The sequence below is a fragment of the Salmo trutta genome, chromosome 9, assembly GCF_901001165.1.
Source record: "Salmo trutta chromosome 9, fSalTru1.1, whole genome shotgun sequence".
NCBI lineage: Eukaryota > Metazoa > Chordata > Actinopteri > Salmoniformes > Salmonidae > Salmo > Salmo trutta.
The window spans coordinates 39,929,938-39,951,811 of record NC_042965.1 but is presented as its reverse complement, the minus strand read 5'-3'; the positions used below and the strand labels follow the sequence as shown (position 1 = coordinate 39,951,811).

Genomic DNA, 21,874 nt, shown 5'->3' with positions numbered 1-21,874 from the left:
ATTTCAGCAGGTATCCAATAACATGAAGAGAATGGCTATTTTCCTCCATATCAGGCCTCTGTCTGTACATCCCGTCCCCCGTCCGTCCCTGTGTCCCCCCCGTCCCCCTGTCCCCCCCGTCCCCCCGTCCCCCATTCCATGGTAAATTCTGCTAGCTTAGAGTAAATGTGTAGAGCGGTGCTCAGCCTTGGTACAAAGGCATCATATATTGTGGAGACAGTACCAGTAGCCTAGCACAGTAGCAGGACAACACAGAGAGAAGGATAGCTACCATTTATTTGGACCATTTCAATTGAAAATAAATCACAGTATGGTACTTTATTGTTACCCAGAAATTATTTATATTGAGATAAAAACGGCTGCATTGGACATTGTACTTAGACGCCCTTCCCAATTGTGCTGTATGACATAACAGAATAGTGAATATTGTTGTAAAATATTTATGCGTTAACCTAGGTGGGTTTTCTGTGCTGGATAACAGGGTTTTCATGAACCGAAGGTTGCCAGTTCTGGTGCTGGTTAAAGAGTTCAGTTAGAGGGCTGTTTATCCTAGAAGGGGTTGCCAGTTCTGCTGCTAATTAAATAGATCAGTTAGAGGGTTGTTTATTGTTTATCCTACAGTTGTTTGCCAGAGTGGGTTGTACCCCTGCATTACTGTGGGCTATATCTCCTGCATTACTGTGGGCTATATCTCCTGCATTACTGTGGGCTATGTATCCTGCATTACTGTGGGCTATATCTCCTGCATTACTGTGGGCTATATCTCCTGCATTACTGTGGGCTATATCTCCTGCATTACTGTGGGCTATATCTCCTGCATTACTGTGGGCTATATCTCCTGCATTACTGTGGGCTATATCTCCTGCATTACTGTGGGCTATGTATCCTGCATTACTGTGGGCTATATCTCCTGCATTACTGTGGGCTATGTATCCTGCATTACTGTGGGCTATATCTCCTGCATTACTGTGGGCTATATCTCCTGCATTACTGTGGGCTATATCTCCTGCATTACTGTGGGCTATATCCCCTGCATTACTGTGGGCTATATCTCCTGCATTACTGTGTGTTATATCTCCCGCATTACTGTGGGCTATATCTCCTGCATTACTGTGGGCTATATCTCCTGCATTACTGTGGGCTATATCTCCTGCATTACTGTGGGCTATATCTCCTGCATTACTGTGGGCTATATCTCCTGCATTACTGTGGGCTATATCTCCTGCATTACCGTGGGCTATATCTCCTGCATTACTGTGGGTTATATCTCCTGCATTACTGTGGGCTATATCTCCTGCATTACTGTGGGCTATATCTCCTGCATTACTGTGGGCTATATCTCCTGCATTACTGTGGGCTATATCTCCTGCATTACTGTGGGCTATGTCTCCTGCATTACTGTGGGCTATATCTCCTGCATTACTGTGGGCTATATCTCCTGCATTACTGTGGGTAATATCTCCTGCATTACTGGGGGCTATACTGTGGGCTATATCTCCTGCATTACTGTGGGCTATATCTCCTGCATTACTGTGGGCTATATCTCCTGCATTACTGTGGGCTATATCTCCTGCATTACTGTGGGCTATATCTCCTGCATTACTGGGGGCTATATCTCCTGCATTACTGTGGGCTATATCTCCTGCATTACTGTGGGCTATGTCTCCTGCATTACTGTGGGCTATATCTCCTGCATTACTGTGGGCTATATCTCCTGCATTACTGTGGGTTATATCTCCTGCATTACTGGGGGCTATATCTCCTGCATTACTGTGGGCTATATCTCCTGCATTACTGTGGGCTATATCTCTTGCATTACTGTGGGCTATATCTCCTGCATTACTGTGGGCTATATCTCCTGCATTACTGTGGGCTATATCTCCTGCATTACTGTGGGCTATATCTCCTGCATTACTGTGGGCTATATCTCCTGCATTACTGTGGGCTATGTATCCTGCATTACTGTGGGCTATATCTCCTGCATTACTGTGGGCTATATCTCCTGCATTACTGTGGGTTATATCTCCTGCATTACTGTGGGCTATATCTCCTGCATTACTGTGGGCTATATCTCCTGCATTACTGTGGGCTATATCTCCTGCATTACTGTGGGCTATATCTCCTGCATTACTGTGGGCTATATCTCCTGCATTACTGTGGGCTATATCTCCTGCATTACTGTGGGCTATATCTCCTGCATTACTGTGGGCTATGTATCCTGCATTACTGTGGGCTATATCTCCTGCATTACTGTGGGCTATATCTCCTGCATTACTGTGGGCTATATCTCCTGCATTACTGTGGGCTATATCTCCTGCATTACTGTGGGCTATATCTCCTGCATTACTATGGGCTATATCTCCTGCATTACTGTGGGCTATGTATCCTGCATTACTGTGGGCTATATCTCCTGCATTACTGTGGGTTATATCTCCTGCATTACTGTGGGTTATATCTCCTGCATTACTGTGGGCTATATCTCCTGCATTACTGTGGGCTATATCTCCTGCATTACTGTGGGCTATATCTCCTGCATTACTGTGGGCTATATCTCCTGCATTACAGAGTCCACCTGTGGTAAATTCAATTGATTGGACATGATTTGGAAAGGCACACACCTGTCTATATAAGGTCCCACAGTTGACAGTGCATGTCAGAGCAAAAACCAAGCCATGAGGTCGAAGGAATTGTCCATAGAGCTCCGAGACAGGATTGTGTCGAGGCACAGATCTGGGGAAGGGTACCAAAACATTTCTGCAGCATTGAAGATCCCCAAGAACTTAGTGACCCGGCCTGAGCTGAGCACCAAGAACCCGATGGTCACTCTGACAGAGCTCTAGAGTTCCTCTGTGGAGATGGGAGAACCTTCCAGAAGGATAACCATCTCTGTAAGCACTCCACCTATCAGGCCTCTATGGTAGAGTGGCCAGACAGAAGCCACTCCTCAGTAAAAGGCACATGACAGCCCGTTTGGAGTTTGCCAAAACAAGATTCTCTGGTCTGTTGAAACTAAGATTGAACTCTCTGGCCTGAATGCCAAGCGTCACGTCTGGAGGAAACTTGGCACCATCTCTATGGTGAAGCATGGTGGTGGCAACATCATGCTGTGGGGATGTTTTTTAGTGGCAGGGACTAGGAGACTAGTCAGGTTAGAGGGAAAGATGAACTGAGCAAAATACAGAGAGATCCTTGATGTAAACCTGCTCCAAGCTGGGTCAACAGTTCACCTTCCAACAGGACAACAACCTTAAGCACACTGCCAAGACAACGCAGGAGTGGCTTCGGGACAAGTCTCGGAATGTCCTTGAGTGGCCCAGCCAGAGCCCGGACTTGAACATCTCTGGAGAGACCTGAAAATAGCTGTGCAGCAATGTTCCCCATCCAACCTGAGAGAGCTTGAGAGGATCTGCAGAGAAGAATGGGAGAAACTCCCTAAATACAGATGTGCCAAGTTTGTAGCGTCATACCCAAGAAGACTTGAGGCTGTAATCGCTGCCTAAGGAGTTTCAACAAAGTACTGAGTAAAAGGTCTGAATACTTATGTAAATGTGATATTTAATTTTATATATTTTTTTATAAATTAGCAAACATTTCTAAAATTCCTGTTTTTGCTTTGTCATTATGTGGTATTGTGTGTAGATTGATGAGGGGGAAAAAATTATTTAATACATTTTAGAATAATGCTTTAACCTAACAAAATGTGGAAAAAGTCAAGGGTTCTGAATACTTTCCGAAGGCCCTGTAAGTCTTCTTTCTCAGTAGGAGTGCAGGATGTTGTGTTGTGTCTGCAGGATGTTGTGTCTGCAGGATGTTGTGTCTGGAGGATGTTGTGTCTGCAGGATGTTGTGTCTGCAGGATGTTGTGTCTGCAGGATGTTGTGTCTGCAGTGTGTTGTGTCTGCAGGATGTTGTGTCTGCAGTGTGTTGTGTCTGCAGGATGTTGTGTCTGCAGTGTGTTGTGTCTGCAGGATGTTGTGTCTGCAGGATGTTGTGTCTGGAGGATGTTGTGTCTGCAGGATGTTGTGTCTGCAGTGTGTTGTGTCTGCAGGATGTTGTGTCTGCAGGATGTTGATGTTGTGTCTGCAGGATGTTGTGTATGGAGGATGTTGTGTCTGGAGGATGTTGTGTCTGCAGGATGTTGTGTCTGCAGTGTGTTGTGTCTGCAGGATGTTGTGTCTGCAGGATGTTGATGTTGTGTCTGCAGGATGTTGTGTATGGAGGATGTTGTGTCTGCAGGATGTTGTGTCTGCAGGATGTTGTGTCTGCAGGATGTTGTGTCTGGAGGATGTTGTGTCTGCAGGATGTTGTGTCTGCAGGATGTTGTGTCTACAGGATGTTGTGTCTGCAGTGTGTTGTGTCTGCAGGATGTTGTGTCTGGAGGATGTTGTGTCTGCAGGATGTCGTGTCTACAGGATGTTGTGTATGGAGGATGTTGTGTCTACAGGATGTTGTGTCTACAGGATGTTGTGTTGTGTCTGCAGGATGTTGTGTATGGAGGATGTTGTGTCTACAGGATGTTGTGTATGGAGGATGACATAACTTATTCTACTCCTTTCCCCCTCTGCTTTCCCCTCCCTCTCCTCTCCTTCTTAGCCTCTTTTTCCATTCCACCCTGTCCCCTTTTCTCTCTCTCTCACCTTCTCTCTCAGACAACCCCTCCCTCTCTCTCTCTCTCTCTCTCTCTCACCTTCTCTCTCAGACAACACCTCACTCTCTCTCTCTCTCTCCTTCTCTCTCAGACAACCCCTCCCTCTCTCTCTCTCACCTTTTCTCTCAGACAACCCCTCCCTCTCTCTCTCTCCTTCTCTCTCAGACAACCCCTCCCTCTCTCTCTCTCCTTCTCTCTCAGACAACCCCTCCCTCTCTCTCTCTCTCTCTCTCTCTCTCTCTCACCTTCTCTCTCAGACAACCCCTCCCTCTCTCTCTCTCTCTCTCTCTCTCTCTCTCTCTCACCTTCTCTCTCAGACAACCCCTCCTCTCTCTCTCTCTCTCTCTCTCTCTCTCTCTCTCACCTTCTCTCTCAGACAACCCCTCCCTCTCTCTCTCTCACCTTCTCTCTTAGACAACCCCTCCCTCTCTCTCTCTCTCTCTCTCTCTCAGACAACCCCTCCCTCTCTCTCTCTCACCTTTTCTCTCAGACAACCCCTCCCTCTCTCTCTCTCTCAATTGGGCTTTATTGACATTTGAAATGTATGTTTACATTGCCAAAGCATGAGAAATAGACAGGAAGTAAACAAGGGAAATAAACAATAAAAAATGAACAGTGAACATTACACTCACAAAAAAAATACAAAATACAATATTAGACATTTGAAATGTTATATTATAGGATATGTATGTATTATTGTCCCTCTCTATCCAGTCTCCAGGCTCAGACTCTCAAGCCTCTCCTCAGGGGGCGGAGTCTTCCGTCCGGACGTCCATGCTCGAGGGTAGTGACAGCTTCGAGTCTCCACCCCCCTCCACTAAAGAGGTAGGTTGGTTGTGTGTATGTATGTCCCTATCTGTGTCCAATGTGATGACTTTTACCAGCCAGGCAGTGTGACGAATGAAAATGACACTTCTCCTGCATACTGACCACCAACGTTTCAATGAGTCAACCATCAGTTCGATCTCTGAGAACTTCCCCAATGTTCTGACGGTGATAACATCGCTATCATAATGTTATGACTAGGAATGTGACAAAAGGTAAACATTCTCTTAACATTTAAACTGTCACATTTTCTCATTTATACAATAAAAAAAACTGTCAGAAAATGACATTCAAAATTCAGATGAACGCTAGAGAGCAATGCAGTTCAATGTACCACAGTCCTGGATACCTAGAGGGAGCTCAACTTACTGCTGTCCTGGATACCTAGAGGGAGCTCACCTTACTGCTGTCCTGGATACCTAGAGGGAGCTCACCTTACTGCTGTCCTGGATACCTAGAGGGAGCTCACCTTACTGCTGTCCTGGATACCTAGAGGGAGCTCACCTTACTGTTGTCATGGATACCTAGAGGGAGCTCACCTTACTGTTGTCCTGGTCTTCTAGAGGGAGCTCACCTTACCACAGTCCTGGATACCTAGATGGAGCTCACCTTACCACAGTCCTGGATACCTAGAGGGAGCTCACCTTACTGCTGTCCTGGATACCTAGAGGGAGCTCACCTTACTGCTGTCCTGGTCTTCTAGAGGGAGCTCACCTTACCACAGTCCTGGATACCTAGAGGGAGCTCACCTTACCACAGTCCTGAATACCTAGAGGGAGCTCACCTTACTGTTGTCCTGGATACCTAGAGGGAGCTCACCTTACCACAGTCCTGGATACCTAGAGGGAGCTCACCTTACTGCTGTCCTGGATACCTAGAGGGAGCTCACCTTACTGTTGTCCTGGATACCTAGAGGGAGCTCACCTTACTGCTGTCCTGGATACCTAGAGGGAGCTCACCTTACCACAGTCCTGGATACCTAGAGGGAGCTCACCTTACCACAGTCCTGGATACCTAGAGGGAGCTCACCTTACCACAGTCCTGGATACCTAGAGAGAGCTCACCTTACCACAGTCCTGGATACCTAGAGGGAGCTCACCTTACTGTTGTCCTGGATACCTAGAGGGAGCTCACCTTACTGTTGTCCTGGATACCTAGAGGGAGCTCACCTTACTGCTGTCCTGGATACCTAGAGGGAGCTCACCTTACCACAGTCTTGGATACCTAGAGGGAGCTCACCTTACTGCTGTCCTGAATACCTAGAGGGAGCTCACCTTACTGTTGTCCTGGATACCTAGAGGGAGCTCACCTTACTGCTGTCCTGGATACCTAGAGGGAGCTCACCTTACCACAGTCCTGGATACCTAGAGGGAGCTCACCTTACTGTTGTCCTGGATACCTAGAGGGAGCTCACCTTACTGCTGTCCTGGATACCTAGAGGGAGCTCACCTTAATGTTGTCCTGGATACCTAGAGGGAGCTCACCTTACCACAGTCCTGGATACCTAGAGGGAGCTCACCTTACTGTTGTCCTGGATACCTAGAGGGAGCTCACCTTACCACAGTCCTGGATACCTAGAGGGAGCTCACCTTACTGTTGTCCTGGATACCTAGAGGGAGCTCACCTTACTGTTGTCCTGAATACCTAGAGGGAGCTCACCTTACTGTTGTCCTGGATACCTAGAGGGAGCTCACCTTACCACAGTCCTGGATACCTAGAGGGAGCTCACCTTACTGCTGTCCTGGATACCTAGAGGGAGCTCACCTTACTGTTGTCCTGGATACCTAGAGGGAGCTCACCTTACTGCTGTCCTGAATACCTAGAGGGAGCTCACCTTACTGTTGTCCTGGATACCTAGAGGGAGCTCACCTTACCACAGTCCTGGATACCTAGAGGGAGCTCACCTTACTGTTGTCCTGGATACCTAGAGGGAGCTCACCTTACCACAGTCCTGGATACCTAGAGGGAGCTCACCTTACTGTTGTCCTGGATACCTAGAGGGAGCTCACCTTACTGTTGTCCTGGATACCTAGAGGGAGCTCACCTTACTGTAGCTCTGTACTGCCATTGTAGCTCTGTACTGCCACTATAGCTCTGTACTGCCACTGTAGCTCTGTACTGCCACTGTAGCTCTGTACTGCCACTATAGCTCTGTACTGCCACTGTAGCTCTGTACTGCCACTGTAGCTCTGTACTGCCACTGTAGCTCTGTACTGCCACTGTAGCTCAATTCCACCTTCTCATTTAACTCCTGTATTGCCATACAGGACTTCGCTGCTGTTGCTTCCCTGTCTCACACTCTGCCATTTTCCCAACTGTTAGCAATGATGACGTGCGGAGAGCTTTATACTGTTATTTTATTATTATTACTATTATGATTATTACATCCGTGGCAAATCATTTTAAAGATGCATGTCTCCTGCTTACAGCATTGTTGCGTTAGGTATTTGTTTAATTGTAATTTTCACTTATGATGACCGTGACCTGTTAGTAGTTGTTCTGTGATAATAAAATAAAAGGTTTCGGTTGGGGATTTTTTCTAAATGTTAACAATCCCAAATTTGTTGAAATGTTTAAATGTCACACCCCTAGTTATGACAGTGTTATGATGACCATGTCAGTGGGACCCGTCATCAGTAACATGTTCTCTGTCGCTCTTCTCTACCTACAGTCCAGGAGAAGCCTCGCCTCCTTCCCTACCTATGTAGAAGGTAAGACCTCCATTTAGTTCCCTCCCTGTCCTCCTCTGCTTTGCTTTACTAGGCTTTGCTTTGCCAGTGCAGATTTGAATATATTTGAAAAGTGGTTTTCTCTAGTTACGGTAATGCTTGGGTGACTGCGCTCTGTGGGGGTATGCTGATGTGTAGGCCAGATCATTATTTTTAAATGTCATGGAGGGCTGAGAGAGGGAGAGAGGGAGGGCCTCTAGTGTGTCAGTCCCGCAGTTCAGTGTGGTCAGTTACAGTGGCTTGCGAAATTATTAACCCCCTGTGGCATTTTTCCTATTTTCTTACAACCTGGAATTAAAATAGATTTTGGGGGGGTTTGTATCATTTGATCTACACAACATGCCTACTTCTTTGAAGATGCAAAATATTTTTTATTGTGAAACCAACAAGAAATAAGTAAAAAAAACTGAAAACTTGAGCGTGCATAACTATTCACCCCCTCAAAGTCAATGCTTTGTAGAGCCACCTTTTGCAGCAATTACAGCTGCAAGTCTCTTGGGGTATGTCTCTATAAGCTTGGCACATCTAGCCACTGGAATTTCTGCCCATTCTTCAAGGCAAAATTGCTCCAGCTCCTTCAACTCGGATGGTTTCCGCTGGTGTACAGCAATCTTTAAGTCATACCGCAGATTCTCAATTGGATTGAGGTCTGGGCTTTGACTAGGCCATTCCAAGACATTTAAATGTTGCCCCTTAACACACTCAAGTGTTGCTTTAGCAGTATGCTGGAAGGTGAACCTCCGTCCCAGTCTCAAATCTCTGGAAGACAGACAGATCTCAGGTTTCCCTCAAGAATTTCCCTGTATTTAGCGCCATCCGTCATTACTTCAATTCTGACCTGTTCCCCAGCCCCTGCTGATGAAAAACATCCACACAGCATGATGCTGCCACCACCATGCTTCACTGTGGGGATGTTGTTCTCGGGGTGCTGAGAGGTGTTGGGTTTGCGCCAGACATAGCGTTTTCCTTGATGGCTAAAAAGCTCAATTTTAGTCTCTTCTGACCAGAGTACCTTCTTCCATATGTTTGGGGAGTCTCCCACATGCCTTTTGATGAACACCATACCTGTTTGATCATTTTTTTCTTTAAGCAATGTTATTTTTTCTGGTCACTCTTCCGTAAAGCCCAGCTCTGTGGAGTGTACGGCTTAAAGTGGTCCTATGGACAGATACTCTGCTGTGGAGCTTTGCAGCTCCTTCAGGGTTATCTTTGGTCTCTTTGTTGCCTCTCTGATTAATGTCCTCCTTGCCTGGTCCATGAGTTTTGGTGGGCGGCTCTCTCTTGGCAGGTTTGTTGTGGTGCCATATTCTTTCCATTTTTTAATAATGGATTTAATGGTGCTCCGTGGGATGTTCAACGTCTCTGATATTTTTTATAACACAACCCTGATTGTTACTTCTCCACAACATTGTCTCTGACCTGTTTGAAGAGCTCCTTGGTCCTTATGTGGTGCCGCTTGCTTGGTGGTGCCCCATGCTTAGTGGTGTTGCAGACTCTGGAGCCTTTCAGAACAGGTGTATATATACTGAGATCATGTGACAGATCATGTGACACTTAGATTGCACACAGGTGGACTTTATTGAACTAATTATGTGACTTCTGAAGGTAATTGGTTGTACCAGATCTTATTTAGGGGCTTCATAGCAAAGGGGGTGAATATATATGCACGCACCACTTTTCAGTTATTTATTTATTTTTTAAACAAGTCTTTTTTTTCATTTCACTTCACCAATTTGGACTATTTTGTGTATGTCCATTACATGAAATCCCAATAAAAATACATTTAAATTACAGGTTGTAATGCAACAGAATAGGAAAAACGCCAAGGAGGGTGAAAACCTCTCACACATCCCTCTCTCTCATTCTCACACCTACACTCTCTATCTCCCTCCCTCAATTCAATTTAAGGGCTTTATTGGCATGGGAAACCTGTGTTAACATTGACAAATCAAGTGTAGATAATATACAAAAGTTAAATAAACAATACAAATTAACAGTAAACATTACACTCACAAAAGTTCCAAATCTCTCTCTCTCTCTTTCTCTCTCTCTCTCTCTCTCTCTCTCTCTCTCTCCCCCTCCTCTCCCTTCACCCCCCTCTCTCTCCCTCACCTCTCCTCCCCCTATCCCCTCCTCCACCTCCTCTCTCCCCCACTATCCCATCCTCCCCCTCCACCCCCCTCTCCCTCCCACCTCTACTCCCCCAATCCCCTCCACCTCCTCCCCCCTCTCTCCCCCACTATCCCATCCTCCCCCTCCACCCCCCTCTCTCTCCCCCACCTCTACTCCCCCTATCCCCTCCTCCCCCTCCACCCCCCTCTCTCTCAATCACCTCTCCTCCCCCTATCCCCTCGTCCCCCCTCTCTCCCCCACCTCTACTGCCCCTATCCCCTCCTCTCCCTCCACCTCCCTCCCTCTCTCTCCATCACCTCTCCTCCCCCTATCCCCTCGTCCCCCCCCTCTCTCCCCCACCTCTACTCCCCCTATCCCCTACTCCCCCTCCACCCCCCTCTCTCTCCCCCACCTCTACTCCCCTCCTCCCCTGCCTCCCCCAGTCCCAGGTCCGTGTGACCCAGAGGACCTGATCGATGGGATCATCTTTGCTGCTAACTACCTGGGCTCCACCCAGCTGCTGTCTGACAAGACACCCTCCAAGAACGTCCGTATGATGCAGGCCCAGGAGGCCGTCAGCCACATCAAGGTGAGGAGAGACACAGCTCTATACTATAGACCAGACACAGATCCCATCTACAATACACAGCTCTATACTGTAGACCAGACACAGATGTCATCTACAATACACAGCTCTATACTGTAGACCAGACACAGATCCCATCTACAATACACAGCTCTATACTATAGACCAGACACAGATGTCATCTACAATACACAGCTCTATACTGTAGACCAGACACAGATCCCATCTACAATACACAGCTCTATACTATAGACCAGACACAGATCCCATCTACAATACACAGCTCTATACTATAGACCAGACACAGATGTCATCTACAATACACAGCTCTATACTGTAGACCAGACACAGATCCCATCTACAATACACAGCTCTATACTGTAGACCAGACACAGAGCTCATCTACAATACACAGCTCTATACTGTAGACCAGACACAGAGCTCATCTACAATACACAGCTCTATACTGTAGACCAGACACAGATGTCATCTACAATACACATCTCTATACTGTAGACCAGACACAGATCCCATCTACAATACACAGCTCTATACTGTAGACCAGACACAGATGTCATCTACAATACACAGCTCTATACTGTAGACCAGACACAGATCCCATCTACAATACACAGCTCTATACTGTAGACCAGACACAGATGTCATCTACAATACACATCTCTATACTGTAGACCAGACACAGATCCCATCTACAATACACAGCTCTATACTGTAGACCAGACACAGATCCCATCTACAATACACAGCTCTATACTGTAGACCAGACACAGATCTCATCTACAATACACAGCTCTATACTGTAGACCAGACACAGATCCCATCTACAATACACAGCTCTATACTGTAGACCAGACACAGATCTCATCTACAATACACAGCTCTATACTGTAGACCAGACACAGATCCCATCTACAATACACAGCTCTATACTGTAGACCAGACACAGATCCCATCTACAATACACAGCTCTATACTGTAGACCAGACACAGATCTCATCTACAATACACAGCTCTATACTGTAGACCAGACACAGATCTCATCTACAATACACAGCTCTATACTGTAGACCAGACACAGATCTCATCTACAATACACAGCTCTATACTGTAGACCAGACACAGATCCCATCTACAATACACAGCTCTATACTGTAGACCAGACACAGATCTCATCTACAATACACAGCTCTATACTGTAGAATGTATAGAACAGGCCGTCAGCCTGTTCAAGTTGAGGAGAGAGACAGACGAGATGTTTTATTCTTTAATTATGTGGTTGAATATGCTGGGTTGACCCTAGTGGGCAGTAGACAAGTACACATGACTGTCTTCCAGAGGATCTTCTGGGTAGAGTCCCAACTCTACTTATACTGTACTAGGTGTTTCTAACTGGTCCTGGGTAATATCCTTCCATCAGCAGTTTAGTACTGTCTAAATATGAAATTCTGTCTCACTCACAAGTGATCTCTGCATAGTCACTTTAATAACTCTACCTACATGTACATATTACCTCAATTACCTCCACTAACCAGTACCCCAGCACATTAACTCTGTACCCTGTATATATCCCCGCTATTGTTATTTTTCTGCTGCTCTTTAATTATTTGTTACTTTAATTTTTTATTTAAGTAACATCAGTACATTTCTACCTATGACCGTGTCACTTCCCCTCACCTGTCACATGACCTGGCTCTTCCTAACATTTTTCTGGTTTATCAGCCCTCCACCTTCCGACACACATCCAGACCAGTCTATACTGTAGTCATGTAGTCTATACTGTAGTCTTGTAGTCTATACTGTTGTCCATACTGTAGTTCTGTAGTCTATACTGTAGTTTATACTGTAGTCCATACTGTAGTCTATACTGTAGTCTTTACTGTTGTCTATACTATAGTCTATGCTGTAGTCCATACTGTAGTTTATACTGTAGTCTTTACTGTAGTTTATACTGTAGTCCTGTAGTCTATACTGTAGTCTTTACTGTAGTCCATACTGTAGTCTATACTGTAGTCTTTACTGTTGTCTATACTGTAGTCTATACTGTAGTATTGTAGTCTATACCGTAGTCCTGTAGTCTATATTATAGTCTATACTGTAGTTTTGTAGTCTACACTGTAGTCTATACTGTACTCCTGTAGTCTATACTGTAGTCCTGTAGTCTATACTGTAGTCCTGTAGTCTATACTGTAGTCCATACTGTAGTCTATACTGTTGTCCTGTAGTCTATACTGTAGTTTATACTGTAGTCCTGTAGTCTATACTGTAGTCTATTCTGTAGTCTATACTGTAGTCCTGTAGTCTATACTGTAGTCTATACTGTAGTCCATACTGTAGTCCATACTGTAGTCCTGTAGTCTATACTGTAGTCTATACTGTAGTCCTGTAGTCTAAAATGTTGTCCTGTACTCTATACTGTAGTCTATACTGCAGTCTATTCTGTAGTCATGTAGTCTATACCGTAGTCTATACTGTAGTCTATTCTGTAGTCATGTAGTCTATACTGTAATCTATACTGTAGTCTATTCTGTAGTCATGTAGTCTATACTGTGGTCTATTCTGTAGTCATGTGGTCTATACTGTAGTCTATACTGTAGTCTATTCTGTAGTCATGTAGTCTATACTGTAGTCTATTCTGTAGTCATGTAGTCTATACTGTAGTCTATTCTGTAGTCATGTAGTCTATTCTGTAGTCATGTAGTCTATTCTGTAGTCTATTCTGTAGTCATGTAGTCTATACTGTAGTCTATTCTGTAGTCATGTAGTCTATTCTGTAGTCTATTCTGTAGTCATGTAGTCTATTCTGTAGTCTATTCTGTAGTAATGTAGTCTATTCTGTAGTCTATTCTGTAGTCATGTAGTCTATACTGTAGTCTATTCTGTAGTCATGTAGTCTATACTGTAGTCTATTCTGTAGTCATGTAGTCTATTCTGTAGTCATGTAGTCTATTCTGTAGTCATGTAGTCTATACTGTAGTCTATACTGTAGTAATGTCATCTATTCTGTAGTCATGTAGTCTGTACTGTAGTATTTTCTGTAGTCATGTAGTCTATACTGTGGTCTATTCTGTAGTCATGTAGTCTATACTGTAGTCTATTCTGTAGTCATGTAGTCTATTCTGTAGTCATGTAGTCTATTCTGTAGTCATGTAGTCTATACTGTAGTCTATTCTGTAGTCTATACTGTAGTCTATACTGTAGTCATGTAGTCTATTCTGTAGTCATGTAGTCTGTACTGTAGTCTATTCTGTAGTCATGTAGTCTATACTGTGGTCTATTCTGTAGTCATGTAGTCTATACTGTAGTCTATACTGTAGTCATGTAGTCTGTACTGTAGTCTATTCTGTAGTCATGTAGTCTATACTGTGGTCTATTCTGTAGTCATGTAGTCTATACTGTAGTCTATTCTGTAGTCATGTAGTCTATACTGTAGTCTAATCTGTAGTCATGTAGTCTATTCTGTAGTCATGTAGTCTATACTGTAGTCTATTCTGTAGTCATGTAGTCTATTCTGTAGTCATGGAGTCTATACTGTAGTCTATTTTGTAGTCTATACTGTAGTCTATACTGTAGTCATGTAGTCTATTCTGTAGTCATGTAGTCTGTACTGTAGTCTATTCTGTAGTCATGTAGTCTATACTGTGGTCTATTCTGTAGTCATGTAGTCTATACTGTAGTCTATTCTGTAGTCATGTAGTCTATACTGTAGTCTATTCTGTAGTCATGTAGTCTATACTGTAGTCTATTCTGTAGTCATGTAGTCTATTCTGTAGTCATGTAGTCTATACTGTAGTCATGTAGTCTATACTGTAGTCTATTCTGTAGTCATGTAGTCTATACTGTAGTCTATTCTGTAGTCATGTAGTCTATTCTGTAGTCATGTAGTCTATACTGTAGTCATGTAGTCTATACTGTAGTCATGTAGTCTATTCTGTAGTCATGTAGTCTATTCTGTAGTCATGTAGTCTATACTGTAGTCATGTAGTCTATTCTGTAGTCATGTAGTCTATACTGTTTCTTTCCCTTAACATGTAATTAAATAGATAAATAGATGACTAGAATTAGAACTATCACTAATCATTTCAAGTGAGCCACCTGCTGGATAAAATATAACACAACGCATATTGAATGGTAAAGTAGATACACCAGTCAATATCGTTTATCTATGACTTTATAATGATTGAATACCAGAGTTTAGATGTTGGAACTTTAGACACACGCACGCACGCACGCGCGCCCACACACACACACACACACACACCTGCCTGAGCCCTGAGTCCTGCTTCAGTCTAACCCATTCCCCTGTACGTGCGTTGTTTCCAAGCAGACGGCCCAGAAATTAGCCAAAAACAAGATGAAGGTGCGGTACTCCCCATTGATTGGCTGTTCAGTGTTTCCGTTATGTTTGGCTGCATCTGTCTGCGTCTACGTCCTAAATGGTACCCTATTCCCTACATAGTGCACTACTTTTGACCAGGGCCCTGTTCCCTACATAGTGCACTACTTTTGACTAGGGTCTATGGGCAGTAGTGAACTATGTAGGGAATAGGGTGCCAGTTGGGACTTAATCCTGTGTTGTTTCCCTTCTGTTCTTTTACTCTCTGCATTCTCTGAATACAGTTGATATGTACGTTTCACTATTAGGGCTGAGAGACTGTACTGAACTAACACCAGTCTCTCTATAGACACCAGTCTTGCTATAGACACCAGTCTCTCTATAGACACCAGTCTCTCTACTACCTATAGAGAGACTATACTGAACTAACACCAGTCTCTCTATAGACACCGGTCTCTCTATAGACACCAGTCTCTCTACTACCTATAGAGAGACTATACTGAACTAACACCAGTCTCTCTATAGACACCAGTCTCTCTACTACCTATAGAGAGACTATACTGAACTAACACCAGTCTCTCTACTACCTATAGAGAGACTATACTGAACTAACACCAGTCTCTCTGCTACCTATAGAGAGACTATACTGAACTAACACCAATCTCTCTACTACCTATAGAGAGACTATACTGAACTAACACCAGTCTCTCTATAGACACCAGTCTCTCTACTACCTATAGAGAGACTATACTGAACTAACACCAGTCTCTCTATAGACACCAGTCTCTCTAATACCTATAGAGAGACTATACTGAACTAACACCAGTCTCTCTATAGACACTAGTCTCTCTACTACCTATATAGAGACTATACTGAACTAACACCAGTCTCTCTGCTACCTATAGAGAGACTATACTGAACTAACACCAGTCTCTCTAATACCTATAGAGAGACTATACTGAACTAACACCAGTCTCTCTATAGACACCAGTCTCTCTATAGACACCAGTCTCTCTATAGACACCAGTCTCTCTACTACCTATAGAGAGACTATACTGAACTAACACCAGTCTCTCTATAGACACCAGTCTCTCTACTACCTATAGAGAGACTATACTGAACTAACACCAGTCTCTCTACTACATATAGAGAGACTATACTGAACTAACACCAGTCTCTCTGCTACCTATAGAGAGACTATACTGAACTAACACCAGTCTCTACTACCTATAGAGAGACTATACTGAACTAACACCAGTCTCTCTATAGACACCAGTCTCTCTATAGACACCAGTCTCTCTATAGACACCAGTCTCTCTACTACCTATAGAGAGACTATACTGAACTAACACCAGTCTCTCTATAGACACCAGTCTCTCTACTACCTATAGAGAGACTATACTGAACTAACACCAGTCTCTCTACTACCTATAGAGAGACTATACTGAACTAACACTAGTCTCTCTGCTACCTATAGAGAGACTATACTGAACTAACACCAGTCTCTCTATAGACACCAGTCTCTCTACTACCTATAGAGAGACTATACTGAACTAACACCAGTCTCTCTATAGACACCAGTCTCTCTACTACCTATAGAGAGACTATACTGAACTAACACCAGTCTCTCTACTACCTATAGAGAGACTATACTGAACTAACACCAGTCTCTCTACTACCTATAGAGAGACTATACTGAACTAACACCAGTCTCTCTATAGACACCAGTCTCTCTACTACCTATAGAGAGACTATACTGAACTAACACCAGTCTCTCTATAGACACCAGTCTCTCTACTACCTATAGAGAGACTATACTGAACTAACACCAGTCTCTCTATAGACACCAGTCTCTCTACTACCTATAGAGAGACTATACTGAACTAACACCAGTCTCTCTACTACATATAGAGAGACTATACTGAACTAACACCAGTCTCTCTGCTACCTATAGAGAGACTATACTGAACTAACACCAGTCTCTACTACCTATAGAGAGACTATACTGAACTAACACCAGTCTCTCTATAGACACCAGTCTCTCTATAGACACCAGTCTCTCTATAGACACCAGTCTCTCTACTACCTATAGAGAGACTATACTGAACTAACACCAGTCTCTCTATAGACACCAGTCTCTCTACTACCTATAGAGAGACTATACTGAACTAACACCAGTCTCTCTACTACCTATAGAGAGACTATACTGAACTAACACTAGTCTCTCTGCTACCTATAGAGAGACTATACTGAACTAACACCAGTCTCTCTATAGACACCAGTCTCTCTACTACCTATAGAGAGACTATACTGAACTAACACCAGTCTCTCTATAGACACCAGTCTCTCTACTACCTATAGAGAGACTATACTGAACTAACACCAGTCTCTATATAGACACCAGTCTCTCTACTACCTATAGAGAGACTATACTGAACTAACACCAGTTTCTCTGCTACCTATAGAGAGACTATACTGAACTAACACCAGTCTCTCTATAGACACCAGTCTCTCTACTACCTATAGAGAGACTATACTGAACTAACACCAGTCTCTCTACTACCTATAGAGAGACTATACTGAACTAACACCAGTCTCTCTACTACCTATAGAGAGACTATACTGAACTAACACCAGTCTCTCTATAGACACCAGTCTCTCTACTACCTATAGAGAGACTATACTGAACTAACACCAGTCTCTCTATAGACACCAGTCTCTCTACTACCTATAGAGAGACTATACTGAACTAACACCAGTCTCTCTATAGACACCAGTCTCTCTACTACCTGTAGAGAGACTATACTGAACTAACACCAGTCTCTCTACTACCTATAGAGAGACTATACTGAACTAACACCAGTCTCTCTACTACCTATAGAGAGACTATACTGAACTAACACCAGTCTCTCTATAGACACCAGTCTCTCTACTACCTATAGAGAGACTATACTGAACTAACACCAGTCTCTCTATAGACACCAGTCTCTCTGCTACCTATAGAGAGACTATACTGAACTAACACCAGTCTCTCTATAGACACCAGTCTCTCTACTACCTATAGAGAGACTATACTGAACTAACACCAGTCTCTCTATAGACACCAGTCTCTCTACTACCTATAGAGAGACTATACTGAACTAACACCAGTCTCTCTACTACCTATAGAGAGACTATACTGAACTAACACCAGTCTCTCTATAGACACCAGTCTCTCTGCTACCTATAGAGAGACTATACTGAACTAACACCAGTCTCTCTATAGACACCAGTCTCTCTACTACCTATAGAGAGACTATACTGAACTAACACCAGTCTCTCTACTACCTATAGAGAGACTATACTGAACTAACACCAGTCTCTCTATAGACACCAGTCTCTCTACTACCTATAGAGAGACTATACTGAACTAACACCAGTCTCTCTACTACCTATAGAGAGACTATATAGAGAGACTATACTGAACTAACACCAGTCTCTCTGCTACCTATAGAGAGACTATACTGAACTAACACCAGTCTCTCTATAGACACCAGTCTCTCTACTACCTATAGAGAGACTATACTGAACTAACACCAGTCTCTCTATAGACACCAGTCTCTCTGCTACCTATAGAGAGACTATACTGAACTAACACCAGTCTCTCTATAGACACCAGTCTCTCTACTACCTATAGAGAGACTATACTGAACTAACTCTGAATGTGCTGTACAGGCCAGAGTCACACTGAAGGAAAACAAGAACTCTGTCTGCAACATTCTGAACCTTACCTCAACGCTTCTGGTTGATCAAAATCTTATTGCTGTTGTTTTCCTTTAGTGTTATCTCTGGTAGGTGTTATCTCTGGTAGGTGTGGACTGTCTCTGACCACTGTCTAGTTGTGGGATGGTAATACTGGACTAACTCAGCAGTACTGCTCTAATACTGGACTAACTCTCAGCAGTACTGCTCTAATACTGGACTAACTCTCATCAGTACTGCTCTAATACTGGACTAACTCTCATCAGTACTGCTCTAATACTGGACTAACTCTCATCAGTACTGCCCTAATACTGGACTAACTCTCATCAGTACTGCCCTAATACTGGACTAACTCTTGTCAGTACTGCTCTAATACTGGACTAACTCTCAGCAGTACTGCTCTAATACTGGACTAACTCTCAGCAGTACTGCTCTAATACTGGACCAACTCTCATCAGTACTGCCCTAATACTGGACTAACTCTCAGCAGTACTGCTCTAATACTGGACTAACTCTCAGCAGTACTGCTCTAATACTGGACTAACTCTCAGCAGTACTGCTCTAATACTGGACCAACTCTCATCAGTACTGCCCTAATACTGGACTAACTCTTGTCAGTACTGCTCTAATACTGGACTAACTCTCATCAGTACTGCTCTAATACTGGACTAACTCTCGTCAGCACTGCTCTAATACTGGACTAACTCTCATCCGTACTGCTCTAATACTGGACTAACTCATCAGTACTGCTCTAATACTGGACTAACTCTCATCAGTACTGCTCTAATACTGGACTAACTCTCATCAGTACTGCTCTAATACTGGACTAACTCTCATCAGTACTTATCTAATAGACTCGATGCTCATTTGCCCTGTTCTGGCTCTGTCTTTTTCTGTGTCCCTGTCTGTGTGCTCTGTGTCCCTGTCTGTGTGCTCTGTGTCCCTGTCTGTGTGCTCTGTGTGTGTGTGTGTGTATGAATGTGTGTGTGTGAATGTGTGTGTGTGAATATGCCCGCGCCTGTATGTGTGTGTCTCTAAGCAGACTCCAGAGGGTGAGGCCCAGCCCATGACAGAGGTGGATCTCTTCATCTCCACCCAGAGAATCAAAGTCCTCAACGCTGACTCTCAGGTACGCTCACAGGTACTCTCTCTCTCTCTCAGTGCATGCTGGGAGTTTTTTGGAGTTTGAGTGTTTGGTGTGGAGGGCTCTGTCCTAACTAACTTTCTAGACTCTTTCTTGATCTTTTCTTTACATTTTATTTTCTATGGTGGAGGGTTAATGCACTATTTGTTTTAGCGGTATCCACAGCTTTTTCAAAGTTAGGGTGGAAGAGGACAGAGTTAATTTCCTGGGGTTTGGAAGGTGTGGTGTGTGCGATGGCTTCTCAGCCTAGCGCGGAGGAGACGCTGTCGATACGGCATGGATTCAGGTGTGTTCCTGAGAATGGAGTTAAGGTGGAGGAGACGCTGTCGTTACGGCATGAATTCAGGTGTGTTCCTGAGAATGGAGTTAAGGTGGAGGAGACGCTGTCGTTACGGCATGAATTCAGGTGTGTTCCTGAGAATGGAGTTAAGGTGGAGGAGACGCTGTCGTTACGGCATGAATTCAGGTGTGTTCCTGAGAATGGAGTTAAGGTGGAGGAGACGCTGTCGTTACGGCATGAATTCAGGTGTGTTCCTGAGAATGGAGTTAAGGTGGAGGAGATGCTGTCGATACGGCATGGATTCAGGTGTGTTCCTGAGAATGGAGTTAAGGTGGAGGAGACGCTGTCGATACGGCATGGATTCAGGTGTGTTCCTGAGAATGGAGTTAAGGTGGAGGAGGTTCTGCTCGCGGTCGGTCAACAGGTAGGAGCTGAATTTATACATTCTGCTTCCAGAATGAACAAAGCTGTGGTGGTGTTCATGAAAAGAGAAAATTTGTTTGGTAGGCTAATTGCTAGCGGAATATTTGTAAGGGATGTGTTGGTGCCAGTTTCACCTCTCTCTACCCCTTCGACAAGAGTAGTTGTTGCAAATTTGCCTCCGTTTATTACAGATGATCAAATCAGGAAAGAGCTGAGTCGTTTTGGTAAGTTTGCTAGCGGTTTTCGTGTCGGCAGGTTTTCAGGCAGCTGCTGTTAAGCACGTTGTTTCATTCCGGAGGCAAGTGTTTGTTTCTGAACAACAATGAGCAACGGCTAAATGTGCATTTTAAAGTGAGGCATGGGGAGGGGCTCTATGCAGGGTTAACCAGCACAGACAGTCTACGGTATTTTGAGTGTGGGGATTTGGGGCATAAGAGCTTTGCGTGCCCACATGAAGGCCGTAGACAAAGTGAGGGTACAAGCGCCAGTGGGGGAAATCAAGGTCAAAGTGCAGGGGGTAATGAGATGCAGACAGCAGAGGCTGGGCCTAGTCATGCCAGGGATGGTGGTGTAGCGGAGGCTGGGTCTAGTCAGGCTAGAGATGGTGGGGTAGCTGAGGCTGGGTAGAGGAGGCTGGGTCTAGTCAGTCTAGAGATGGTGGGGTAGCTGAGGCTGGGTCTAGTCAGGCTAGAGATGGTGGTGTAGCGGAGGCTGGGCCTAGTCAGGCTAGAGATGGTGGGGTAGCTGAGGCTGGGTCTAGTCAGGCTAGAGATGGTGGGGTAGCGGAGGCTGGGTCTAGTCAGGCTAGAGATGTTGGGGTAGCGGAGGCTGGGTCTAGTCAGGCTAGAGATGGTGGGGTAGCAGAGGCTGGGTCTAGTCAGGCTAGAGATGGTGGTGTAGCGGAGGCTGGGTCTAGTCAGGCTAGAGATGGTGGGGTAGCGGAGGCTGGCTCTAGTCAGGCTAGAGATAGTGGTGTAGTGGAGGCTGGGTTTAGTCAGGCTAGAGATGGTGGGGTAGCGGAGGCTGGGTCTAG

The 21,874-nt window shown here is 44.5% G+C and overlaps 1 protein-coding gene across 9 annotated transcripts in view; it reads left to right on the top strand.

Annotated features, from left to right (window-relative positions):
- LOC115200542 (amyloid-beta A4 precursor protein-binding family A member 1) overlaps positions 1-21,874 on the top strand; it is a 136,733-nt gene that overhangs the window by 96,463 nt on the left and 18,396 nt on the right. For 4 of the 9 annotated variants that reach the window (XM_029763677.1, XM_029763670.1, XM_029763671.1 and 1 more), the window contains 5 exons: positions 5,362-5,472; positions 8,144-8,183; positions 10,757-10,902; positions 15,245-15,277; positions 20,034-20,123. In XM_029763677.1, the coding sequence (XP_029619537.1) occupies positions 5,362-5,472; positions 8,144-8,183; positions 10,757-10,902; positions 15,245-15,277; positions 20,034-20,123 (420 nt within the window). The remainder of the gene's footprint in view (positions 1-5,361; positions 5,473-8,143; positions 8,184-10,756; positions 10,903-15,244; positions 15,278-20,033; positions 20,124-21,874) is intronic. The other 5 variants (XM_029763678.1, XM_029763674.1, XM_029763679.1 and 2 more) reach the window with 3 other exon arrangements.